Source organism: Amphiura filiformis, chromosome 8, assembly GCF_039555335.1.
Source record: "Amphiura filiformis chromosome 8, Afil_fr2py, whole genome shotgun sequence".
Lineage (NCBI taxonomy): Eukaryota > Metazoa > Echinodermata > Ophiuroidea > Amphilepidida > Amphiuridae > Amphiura > Amphiura filiformis.
Genome location: NC_092635.1, coordinates 31743880 through 31757387, shown reverse-complemented (window position 1 = coordinate 31757387; position 13508 = coordinate 31743880). Strand labels below are relative to the sequence as shown.

General features: G+C 36.1%; 1 protein-coding gene across 1 annotated transcript in view; it reads right to left on the bottom strand.

Annotated features, from left to right (window-relative positions):
- Positions 1 to 13508, bottom strand: part of LOC140158958 (NACHT domain- and WD repeat-containing protein 1-like) — a 250273-nt gene that overhangs the window by 25718 nt on the left and 211047 nt on the right. The window contains 2 exon segments of the mRNA XM_072182251.1: positions 6291 to 6524; positions 7457 to 7759. Of these exon segments, the coding sequence (XP_072038352.1) occupies positions 6291 to 6524; positions 7457 to 7759 (537 nt within the window).

The window sequence follows — 13508 nt, the reverse complement described above, 5'->3', positions numbered from 1 at the left end:
CAGCAACACGTTATTCTGTTGCGTATTTGAAATTCTCATGTTAAAGAGCGTTCAGAAGCGTTAATAACAACAAATAGTCAGTTGTGCTGGTATTGGGGCGATTTAGTCTGTTTTAACAGGAAGTAGGAATCAACTCCAGGTTGGCATGGGATAGCTAGACTTTGGGGCCAAGTACTATGCCCTCAATTTTTCAAGTTTTTTGTGAGGTTGCGAGCCGGCTAGTTATCGCGTTGATTTCGCCAATGTCCTATTGTGAATATACATTATAGAGTTCAATGTAACATATAGGGCCAGCACAATTAGTAGTGTTATTGCAGAGAATTACATGTATTTCAGTCAATATCCAGTAAGAAATTTAGTGTTGTTTTATGCTAATGAGCAATTAGTGGCACTGAGCCAATTATGGGCAAACTGTGAGGTATAATTCAATGGGCCAACAATAACATTTAGACAATATCCTTCATTGAGGCCCATCTAGATATCAGTAGCGTTATCAAACATATATGCAGATATATGTTTACGTGCAGGTACTTATGGTCAATTAACCCCTTTTTCCTTTTGTATAAAAAATGCAGGATTAAAAGTGGAAAGAAATGGGGGGAGTGCACACATTATCGTGTAAATCCATGCCAGATAGGCACATGGGAGGTGCCATGATGGCACCCATCCAATAATGGTGAATAAAAAATGTTTACTCAAAATTACAAAAGGGGGGAGGGGGGGGTGTAGCAAGTTTCTAATCCAGATAGAAACTTGTGTGGGATTTTAGATATTCCTTTCAGTAAATTATAATGATACACATGCACAGGTAGACGAGTAAGTCACAATAATCCTTTTATCCATTGTAACCTCCAGGTCAATTACACACCTGTTGGTGGAATCCCAGGGACAGTCACCCCCAGAGATCTTGAATTGTATGCACCAGTAGTATATATACCTTGTGGGGTCTCAGCCATGATATGTTATGTTAATCAACGGTTTCAGAGTTGTACACTCTGGAATTTAATTCTAGGGGGTGTGTCTACCCTAGGATAGGTTTTGATCTATTTTCAGTAGTACAAAGTGTAACACTTTACTCCAGTCAGGGTCACTGGGGTAAGGGGAATTGATGGCGGCTGTCGCGTTCCAAATGTGTCCAATAACGTTTTCTCTATAAGAATATATTTTGTTAATTTTATTTCGGCTGAGATCAAAGGTAATTGGTGTTCATTCTGAAACAAATCGCTCAATAAAAGGTAACTTGATGAAGTGCCATCCATGATTAGCAAAATCTTTTGTGTCCTTGTCCTTTTTGGCTTTCTCGGTCTGAGGGTAATAATGTTTTACGGGCAAAGCGAAAGGAAAACAAATTTACCCATGGCGCAGAAATGGACGATCCCAATTGTGTATTGTCAAGCCATTGCTTGCTCCCTGCTGTGTGTGTTGTTGTGTTGTCATGGCATGGGATCAATAGGTGACATTGATTTTGTAGACATCTAGTGAGTGATTGAGTTGGATGGGCATTTATGTATGTTACTTCATCAAGTGAACATCAGTTGAAAATTTCCCCACCCACCACTCCCAATAAGGGTATGGGGGCAATGAAAAGTATATATTAGTGAACACATAATTAAGAGTGATAATTCACTCTCATTAAGTAAAGGGAATAGAGAGAAGTTAACAGCTCAATAAGAAACAAAAACAAAGGAAGTGTATTATGATATGTCAATTATGTTGCGTTAGCATGGTGATTTCTAATTGTCCTTAGGTGAGTTAAGGCTTAGCAGCACAGGCGAAGAGGAATCCTTTACAGAAATAGCTGCAAGTAAAGTAGTGAGGATATTATTGTTAAATGTTGTATAAATTACGTTATTGCAATACAGAGAAATACTGGATAAGCAGAAAGCCTCAATAGATCAGGAGTACAAGCAAAATGGTACAAAATTTCTGAATGTTAATTTAAATTAACCAGCTTGTAAATGCCAAATGTGTTTATCATAGATGCCAGAGGTAAGCGAGAGAAAGGCTTTCAGAAATCTTCAAATATGCACAATATCTTCAAGGATAAGGGTCACAATATAATATTGTTCCCCCTTCAATAAATTATATATATTTATATATATATATGTATATATATCAGTTCTAGAAAATGGAGAGCTGTCAATAATCAATGTATATGTTAAAAGAGTTATATGTGCAAAAATTTGGTTGCTGCTCGAGTATAGTACATTTATTGAAGATTGGGATTTTTAGATATTCCTTTCAGAAATTATAATGATACACATGCACAGGTAGACGAGTAAGTCACAATAATCCTTTTATCCATTGTAACCTCCAGGTCAATTACACACCTGTTGGTGGAATCCCAGGGGACAGTCACCCCCGGAGATCTTGAATTGTATGCACCAGTAGTATATATACCTTGTGGGGGTCTCAGCCATGATATGTTATGTTAATCAACGGTTTCAGAGTTGTACACTCTGGAATTTAATTCTAGGGGGGTGTGTCTACCCTAGGATAGGTTTTGATCTATTTTCAGTAGTACAAAGTGTAACACTTTACTCCAGTCAGGGTCACTGGGGTAAGGGGAATTCGATGGCGGCTGTCGCGTTCCAAATGTGTCCAATAACGTTTTCTCTATAAGAATATATTTTGTTAATTTTATTTGGCTGAGATCAAAGGTAATTGGTGTTCATTCTGAAACAAATCGCTCAATAAAAGGTAACTTGATGAAGTGCCATCCATGATTAGCAAAATCTTTTGTGTCCTTGTCCTTTTTGGCTTTCTCGGTCTGAGGGTAATTGTAAAATACGTCTATATGAGCTTTCTAAAAAAAAAAGGAAAAATATCAAGAAAAATTATTGGTTTTAAAGTCTGGGTGTGAACATATCTTTAGATCACTTTTTGTTACATATGAATTTTTTAATAATGTTTTTTAAATAACAATTTTGTATGATTTTTCAAATAAAACCCGAATTGCTCCAAAAATAAAATGTGTGAGGGCAACGGGGAATATACACTACTACATTCCTATTTCTGCTACCCCCAGCGATGCACAGCTGCCAAACTACTTCATTGGTACTCTAGAGTACCTAAGTAGGTACCGATTAAACACATCTGAATCACACAGACAGTACAGACTCTGGTACTGGATTGGTACTGCACTAGTACTCTAGAGTCTCCCTCGGCCTCAAGGAAGAGCACATGATTAATTATGTTTTCAACTGATTGAGTGTCCCAGGTTTAAAAGAAGAAATAAAACAAAGTAGCCAGCAGCAGTGTACCTATGGGTCAGCATCAATAGTAATCTGATAGTGTATTAGTCAGAGTTGTAACAAGTCAAGTCATTACATGGTTGAGTCGAGTCATTTCTTGCAATATCTCGAGTCGAGTCAAATGATTTGAGTCACTGTACAGTACAATCTCTATGGAGGAAATTTGGAAATCCGAGTCAAGTCATTTCAATTTTGAAAAGTCGAGTCTCGAGTCATGACTCGTTACAAATCTGGTACTAGTTTTTCTTTAGCACAATACAATGCTACGAGCACACTTTCATTACAATTGCATGATCTGTGTTTACACGTTATGTCCCAATACTAATCAATACAAACATTGATTTGGATTCAGAAGACCACATTGATGTGGATTAACCATCCTATATGAACTGCCCTATTGTTTGGTTTCCAAACAAGATTCAATCTGTGCAAATTTTATAAAGCATCTAATGTTATTTCAACTTTCTCTACTGTTTTGAACTTATCACGCAGTCTGTGCAAACAAATGCAGTCATGCGCTTTTCCCATGAGGTAACCGTAATTAAAAAGTAAATATTTCGCTACTTGAAATGAGCGTCATAAGAAGAGTTGTTCTCTATCAGACAAGACTTACAGACATCCCCCTGATTTGGGTACAGATGTGCTTCCGTAAATCTCAAAGTGGACACATATACCAATTTTCAATGAAATTTAACCCATTTTTATACCCAAGACCACATTTCACAAAATGTTGGCCCCAATTTGGTGAAAATGGGGTATTTTTTATACCAAAATTGACCAAAAAGGGGGCCATTATTACACCAGAGGCCCTAAAATGAGGCCAATATCTGCGGATATACCTGGGAGACAACCTAACTCTCATAGTACACATCTGTTGACTACTCTCATCAATTCCAATTTAGCCCTTTTGGTCAAAAAGTAGTATGTGAAGTTAAGGCCACCCAGGTGAATGATTGGGCTGTCCCACTGAAAAACCACACCCCCACTGTGGATGATTTTGAAATTCCAACCAAATTCAACAGTTGAAATTATTCCAGATGCAACTTATTGTCATTCAAAACAAGGCGGTTCTCGAACCCAGAGTCTCACTGTTTTCGCAACCGCCTGCTTTCGATATTACTTTTGGTAACAGAAGTAGCATAAAGTGGAAAAGGCATTTTGATCCAGTCTAAATGCAATCTTTCAAAAGGGCTGAAGTGCTTAAGTTAAGTTCAGTTTATAACTATGTTCTTGATGACGTAGGATGAATTGCAATTTGATGCGCTTTATTGTCAGATGTGCATTGTAAGGTACTTTATTTTAGATATTCTGAATACTAGTAACAATTAACTTCATTTTAGTATATGTATTCCAAGTAAAACAGCATTGTGTGAAGGAAAACTATTTGAATTGCCTAGAAATATTGTACTCATTGCAAACTATTAATTTTGATCAAGACAAAAAGTATTACAGTAAAATATTTTGAAAACTATTTGTGATCAATCTCATTTTATGTATTCCAAGTAAAACAGCATTGTCTGAAAGAAACCTTTTAATTCTCCTAGAAATATTGCACTCATTGCAAAATATTAATTTTGATTAAGATAAAAAGTACTAAGATATTCTCATTTAATATAATATGTGTTCCAAGTAAAACAACATTGTCTGAAGGAAACCATTTTGTGATATATGTGCTTTTTCAAAGGTATGAACAATCACATCAATTTGAAAATTTATTGAGAAATCTATTACCTTGGATGTGGCAACATTTCAAAGTTATGGCCAAATTAGAGGAGAAAATTTGATCAAAAATAGGGATTTTTCAGCTGCACAATAAGGGAATCAAACCAACTCAAATGTACCAGCAATACATGGTATGTTAAAATGAGAAAACACTGTTATTTTCACACCAATTTTTGATTTGTGTTGCCATGGCAATGAGAACCATGTGGATCCTTATAATGATAGATGGTATGATAAACACCAAGGACCTTAAGCCTGACAGACTCCTGACAAAATTTCAGTCAAACTGGACAAACTTTGTGGATCTGAGCCCTGGTTTTGACGACATCTCAAAAAATTTCTTTTCCTTTGGCGTCTTTAATTTACCAAATTTTACGGTAAATTACGCTATTTTACTGAAAATTACCTGGTAAAATACCATTGGTTTATTTTACTTACCAATTTAGAAATACAAAATTATCTTATTTTGGACAAAATTGTTCTAAATTGATTCGGATTTGATAAATTTGGCAACAATGTTCAGCTTGAATATCACATAAAACTAGCGAAAAAATTTCAGCTGGATTGACCATACGGTGCAACTGAAATTGAGATGACAGTGCATCTTCCACAGGGGATGTGGGGACTAAAATAGTACAGCCAATTTATATCCTATCCTGAAGCATTATGAGTATGAATGTTTTGTAAATTGTTATTAAACAAGGATTAGGATATTAATAATAAATAAATACTTCGGAGTACTTTCTACAGCAACCCGCATAAACATCTGTCACTGTCAAGAGGCTCAGTTCTTTTAATCCCAATATACCAGCACACTAGTTGAATGACCTTAGAAAACACACAACTTGAGGTCAAAATTAGATTATTGTTAAGGGGTACTACACCCTTGGCCAATTTTGTGCCTTTTTTTGCATTTTTCTCAAAAATTATAGCGCATTGGTGACAGGTAAGATATGAATATTATAGGGCACAACTACTGCACTGAAAATTCAGCAACTCAAGGCAAGTAGTTATTGATTTATTGATCAAATATTGGTTTTCCCTCATTGTTGACTGTAACTCCACAACTGTTGTCTGTGCTGAAATAAAATGTCCAGTGCAGTAGTTGTAGTCCTTGCCCCTATGATATACATATCTTACTTGTCACCAATGTGCTATAATTTTTGAGGAAAATGCAAAAATAGGCACAAAATTGGGCGGGGGTGTAGTACCCACTTAAATAGTGACTACGACATTAGTTCTGCAAATTTAGCAGGGTTTTGAGACAAAAATGTGTGAATAAGTAGAGAATTTCATAATTTAATGACAGCCCACCTTTCATTGGCAACAGTCGTCCAATCAATTCTGCAGCCAGCTGCAGAGGGTCAGCAGTCAGTGCAGCTGCGGACAGCTGCAGGGCACTACGTATGATGTCCACCTCAGAGTCGATGACCATACTACGCACCACATCAAAATCTTGCAGGAGCTGATAGATGGACATGGCGTGTGTCTTGGCCAGTAGATACTCAAAGTTACACAGTGTAGAGGACTTCAACCGGTCCAAGTCTCCTGTTTGATAAGTGAATAGGAAAACAGTCAGTATTGATTTAATAATGTGTGCAAGATCTGGATATGTAACAATTCTTTGAACCCATTGTTTGATTCTAAATCATTTAAAACTGTGTTTTTACTTTCTATGTCACACACCACACAGAATCACTGTCCACTTAGTAGGAGCCTTAGATGGTCTCCTTCACCAAGTTACACCCTACCTGGTGCCTGCTCAGAGAGCCATAATTTATAAGAGCATGTTCAGATCAAAGATGGAGTATGCTAGCACAGCTTGCCATTGAGCAACTCCTACTTTGACAGTGATGTCAAAGCTAGATGCAGTCCAGAGGCGTGCCATTCGCATCACAGATTTCCCTAGGGAAGAACCCTCCTCCCTCCAAATTCAGCGTGCAGCCTTTGGCCCACTGTATAGCAGTTGGTGCCACTATAATGTTAAATCAAATATACTTAGCAATGCTCCAGGGCTCTTATGGCAAAAAAAGTTTGTAATAAAAAACTCACTCTCAACCAGAAATCACAAGTGTGCTGGTACGATTCCATCTGGTCTGACTTTTGCACTCTTTCAATTTAATTTGTGAGTATATCAAAAATCACTGGTTAAGAATGCACTCGTTGGATTCCTGGAAGTCCTCATGTTTTCAAACTCTCAAAATGCCCAAAACCTTTTTTTTTAATTTTCAAGACAAATCCCATGAGGTGATGTCAATTGAGGTGAGAAATGGGCTATTCCACTTGAAATCCATACACCCCCTATACAAGACATTACCTTAATCTCCCACACCAGGGGTGTCAATTTCAAATGGAGTCACCTATTCAGGTAACCCCATTTGAAATTCACACTCCCTGTATGGAAGATTAAGGTCATGTCTTCCATAGGGTGTATGGATTTCAACTGGAATAGCCCAATACACATGCTCCTATACACCTACCACAATGAGCCAAGTGAAACCAAAGCTCACTGACTCTCCTGATATTGTATCTTGTCTCCCCGTACAACAATGGTTGTGGCGCTACTTTGCGACATAAATCGATGCCTTCCGTGTTGCGACCTTCGACCTTCAGAAGTTTCTCCTTGACCCACGTCTGCAGGAATAGGTCTGCGATGTTTCGGTGGCATGTGTTAATTGTCAGCCTATCTGTCAAGTATCGTTGGCGTGCTATGTCCGACACTACGGAGCTGTCCCAGCATAACAGTGTCTTGTTGTCTATGTGTTTCTCAACTAGAAGGGCACCTGTATAGAAACAATTAATAACAATAAACAAAAACAATTATTCAATATGAAGAAGTTGTTAAAATATACCCCAGCATGACAGTATTTTTGCATGGGTCTGTGTCTGTATGTTACTTAGACATAGATGCACACTACCCTATAGATTATTAAATCAGACCTCTTCCCATATTCCTTTTATCATGTATAACATTGAGTTTCACAACAAAGCCTTGAGGTATACTTGGTGTATGGATCGGGAACCATACAATTTTCCGGGAGAATTCTTGAAGCAATACACATAAGGACTCAAAAACTGAGACATGATCTCTGATCAAGGACTAAAAATAGCTCCTATTTGGGATATAACTTGCTGATGCCGAGGGGGGGAGGGAACATCTTAACATCCTATGATGTCATAGTTAATCACATGACGTCATCAAAAAGATATCATCATTGCATCACCATCTGCTGAAGACACTAGCCAACCTAACAAAAACATTCCAATTGATTTCAAGTCCTCAAATGATCACAGACACATACAGACGCACAAATACAATTCTACCAATTATAGGTACTAGCACTTCTAAATTTACTATGGCATAAAATGCAAATCTGTTCTGACCTATCAGGGTACCTCAAACAAGGATATAAAATTACATTTAACTCAAAATGAAGGAACTAACTCTGCCCTATCCAGGGACTACAAACAATATAGAATTACATTTAACTCAATATAACATTCATGGATTCATAAAATACAAGTATTTACAAATTTCTAAATGTCACATATTCAAGTCTTAGTCAAAAAAATACCTTTTCCAAAAGCTACAACAAAATAGCTATACCTCAATTGATACAAATGACTTTTAACTGTCCGAGATAAAAGTGAGATCACACTGGCTGTCAGTGATGTGTTCAGCACATGTAGTAAACATCAGAAACAATCTCCACTAGTCTAAATTTAGACATGTTGTGTGCTTTTATCCTCATTCAAACACGGAAAACACAAACTGTCCCCGCAAGCCATTCTTATTTTTCATTACGACCCGTAAATAGCGATGTTGCCAGTGTAGTATTGAAAATAATGTCATTTTGAATGTCGACTATTGGCAAGTCTTAGAGGCAGACAACCTAATAAAATTAAAAAATTGACTGGATTCAAGTGCTAGTTGTTGAAAATCTTCTCTTCCTACTCCTTTCTTGAATGCCGTTGTAATGGAAAATGCAAATTTGTACTGCATGAGTAGAGGCACTTTCTGTGTGCATTATTTAAGACTGAGTAAAATTATTGGTACATTTAGTTTGGCAGCTATGAATTTGAAGAAAATAGGTTTTCATATTAAATGATTGCCTTTCATAACCTTATTTTTTGTAAGGCCAACAAAAAAAAAAGGTTTGTCTGAAAGCTCACGAGCCAAACGCGATTTTTTTTTTTTAAATACCCAACTTGGCATTTTTATGGTATTTTGAGAAAAAAATCTGATTTTCACCAAATTTTTCTAAACAATTTATTAAAAATTTTGAAATAAAAAAATGTTGCATTTCTTTTTTTTTGCGCCATTTTACAAATGCGCGCGCAAGCTTTGAGACAAATCTTTTTTTTTTTGCCTAAGTGCTAATATCATTATTCTGGCAGATAATTCAACTATTTTCTTAAATTAGTGAGCAAGATATATAATTGGCCAAAAAGGCACAACTCGATTAATTAAGTCCCAAGATTTAATTTTCATTGTACATAAAGTGTAAAACAAAAACAACTATTCCTTTGTTTCTATATTTCAAAAATCATTTCTTCGATTGCAAATATTTTTGACATGCATCATCTACAGACTCATAGCATATTCATCTTCAGTGATTCTAATCTCACGGGTGTGCTGATGCATTAATAATAGAGAGATTGCGAAATTTACGTGAAACGTGACACGGGAACGCAAACGGCAAGCTACATTAGTCGAAAATCGGTTATTATGCCCTCTAGAGGGTGAAATCTATTGTGAATTGGTCAATCGTGGAATTACCGTAAGGCGATTACGCTATGGTTGGTAGCAAAAATGACGTTCCAAAATGACAAAAAACGCATTAAAGTATCCTAATAGAACAAGTAGAGTCCGACATGTAATAAAATCCATTTTGGGGGTTAAAATTTGATCTTGTATAGACAAGAAGAAGTGAACAAATTTCGATTTTTTTTTTCGACGCTGAATTAACGGGCAGATTGCCTATTCATTTGTGTGTGGAAAATGCCGTCCAAAAATCAGCTTGCGAAAAGGCGTTTTAGGCAAGATTGTGTCGTGTTACGGCATAAATGCGTATAGTTGTCTGTTTGGGACGGGAACAGAAGTTCGTGCAACGCTATTTTTCACCTTGCTTTTTCGTTGTGCATTAAACAGCTGTCAAAGTGTTTTGCTTATGGATACTATTCAGCAAACTCCAAAATGTTTTTAAAACATGATAATGCATGTGTTTTTGGTTTTAGTTAAAACGTTTTGATAACATATCGATGTATGTTTATATAAAAATCATGAAAACTTGTGTTATACTGAAAAATAATACAACAACATTTTAAGCCAAAATTGAAATGCTATAGTAAAATATCATTTGGCAAACATATTTAAGTGTCTATTGTGTTAGAACGTTTATCAGCAAGTTTAGAACAAAGGGTTTTTGAATGTTATTAAAACTTTTAATGCCCTTGACCCTCACATAACCTTTAACCCGACATTTAACGTTTTCTGTAATATATTTGTGTTTGCTGGGTAGTAATCGAACTAGGCATATTAGATTATCTATTTTCATTTTGCTTTAAAAAGTAAACAGGGTATTATTTATATGATAATGGAGTTTGTTTCTTGTTATTCGAATAATATACACCAAGACTTCCTAGGCATCCACTGAACACCAAACTCTGTTTAGATTATTTAGACAAATAGCATACACGTGTGAACATAGGCCTATACTCATTTTCCAATAGCCCGCAAAACTCAAATATCGCTAATCTGGACTGAATGCTTAGAGCATTATAGATACAGCCAGTCGATTTGCATATCAATACCGAGGAAAGTAGTTCGATGAAAGAAGATAATCTTCTCTGGTTCGATGCACCCAAGGTGAATCAATGGGTGCTTCCTATTACCTTTAAATTATTTGTCTCAGCATAGCGCCATCATGATTACAATTGCGTTTACACGTAGTCTTGGTTCAGACTCTATGCGGCTATCACGAACATACTAGGAACGACGAGCGTTAGGACCGACACAAACTGGCTGTGTAGGAGGCTAGTTTGGATGTGAACGGGACTATGACGTTCTACCGCAAAATGCAGAAATCCGTAACCCGTATGGCGTTTGCAGTGAACGCCTCTCCGCAATCTCTCTAGTAACACACAAATGGAGAGATTGCTAATTTCAAAAGTTGCAAACATGAGTATCCTTTTACAGGATGGTCAAGCTTGTCTGACCAGAATATAGTAATTGCAATCGGGCACTTGCATTATAATCAGGCACCAGGTATCAGGAAAACTTGCATTATAATCAGGCAACCATTATTGGCAAGTACACTCAGATTATAATCGAGCACCCAGTATCAGGAAAACATGCATTCAAATCAAGAACTTGATATTAACTTTTTGCAACTGTTGAATTTAGTGAAGTCTTTCATTTAATGTGTGCTCTTCCAAGCAAGTCACCTACAGGTATGAAATCAGTGTCTTTGATGCTATAAGTCTGCTAATTGCATGCCAAAAATATTTTCAACTGGACAGGATTTTAAGATATGACCTTGTGAAAAATTATAAGTTTCTTTTTGAGGCCAGTTTACATGTAATACACGCACATTCATTTACTGCGTCTTATAGTGAGAGCCATGTAATATGGTATGTCTAAATTAATGTGTAATAGGTAGCAAAAACAGTCTATTATATCTAATCAATTGACTAATCACACAGTCGGGCAAGGACGATTTACATGTTAAGTAACCGCAAACAACAGACAACTATTTATAGCAGTCATTTCAATTACACCTGACCTATACTTATGTTTTAAGGGCTTTGATATGTTACTCAAAATACCATAAATCCTTAGGCTATCTTCTGCCTGTGATGGAGAGAGATTTATAGTCATAATACCCAACTAAAATAGAAAAACAAATTAACTGATCAAGGTCCTTATGTGACAAATAAACTATTCGCTGCGGCAGAGATGGTGTCGTGCTGTGGCAGAGATCGTATCACGTCGCCAGTCGAGTATGTGTAGACAGTAACGATACATGATAATAACTGTTAATTTTGTGTTTTTCCCATGATTAACACTATCTTTAGTCTCCCACGCATGTACATAGTTTATATCATGAAATTAGAAAATGTGTCTACAGTGCTGTCTAAAGAGTGTGCTGAGGCCTGTGGGTTTATGTCTGTACGTAGTGCAATATAAATCACTGCGCTTTAAAAAAAACTTTTTAAGGGCAATACTCCCCATTCCAGAAAAATACAGCACTAAATTTTTTGGATTAAAAAATATTATCCTGTTTTGATAAATGACACTTAGCTAAAGTTTAATCCTTAAGCTAGTTCTAACTGACAATAAAAGTCAAATTTTGATTGTCTTGCAATCTGAGGGGAAATGTGCTAAAAATATGCTATTTTGCATGATTTCTTACAATTTCAATTACAAAATTCAAAGATTTGGCACAAGTCTATGCATTAAAAATCTTGGGTATAGGCTATGAATTTGCTCATATTTTTTAATATTTTATATTAATTTTGATCATTGGTTATAAAAGGTATTAGAAAATGTGTTTTCCAGAAATTAGAATGCATAATCTAAATTTAGTCTTAGTACAAGTCTATGTTCTTGATTGATAAACTCACCCTCAAAACAAATGTTTTGGCCCTTATTCCAAAAATTGGACAAATTTGAAAACTGTATTTTACTACCAGTTAGAACTAAAGGATTAGGATTAAGCTATGTTTCATTTGGCAGAAATTGATAATTTTTTAATCCCAAAAAAATTAGTGCTGTATTTTTCTGGAATGGGGAGTAGATCTTTCTTGAAGAGATTTTTACATGGGCTGCTTGAGTACTAGATACAAATCCAAAAGTGCTGGAAGTAGCAATTACGTTTTCAAAAGCTGATCAGAGAGGGTCAGGGGTCAAGTTAAGGATAGAGAGTTCATCATATCAGTCATTATGTCCTGTTAGGACAATGCTAGAATTATTGAAATCCAGACTGGTACGACCAGGTCCTTTATTTATTCATTTTGGTGGTGACCATCTAACACTGTTTCAATTCTCACATATCTTAAAGCAAGGAATCAAATTAATAGGCTTGGAAATTGGAACCAGGTCATTTTAGTCATCATAGCTGTAGAATAGGTGACGCTTGACGGCGGCAGCTATGGGGGCATCAGTGACTAAATATTAATAGGGAAAGTGGAAATCCTCAGCCTTTCGATTATATATTAGGCTAGTCAACCTGTGTAATCCATAATTGTATGTATGTTTCAGGTAGTCTCTCCTGTGCAGATCTTGTAGTAATCAGACAGGAACTCACACAGATTGTTAGTCCATTGTAAAGTCCAATATAGACTATTGAAAGCAGCAATTAATTGTTATGAATTTATATATTAATCTTTTTTTTTTTTTTTTTTGCATCTATTTGCTAGCAGGCTGTCGGTAATCGCCTGCCCAGAAGAAAATAATTTATCGTAATAAGTATTACGATTGTACTGAAAAGCATTTAATAGCAAAACTTTATTATCCCACATAGATCCTTG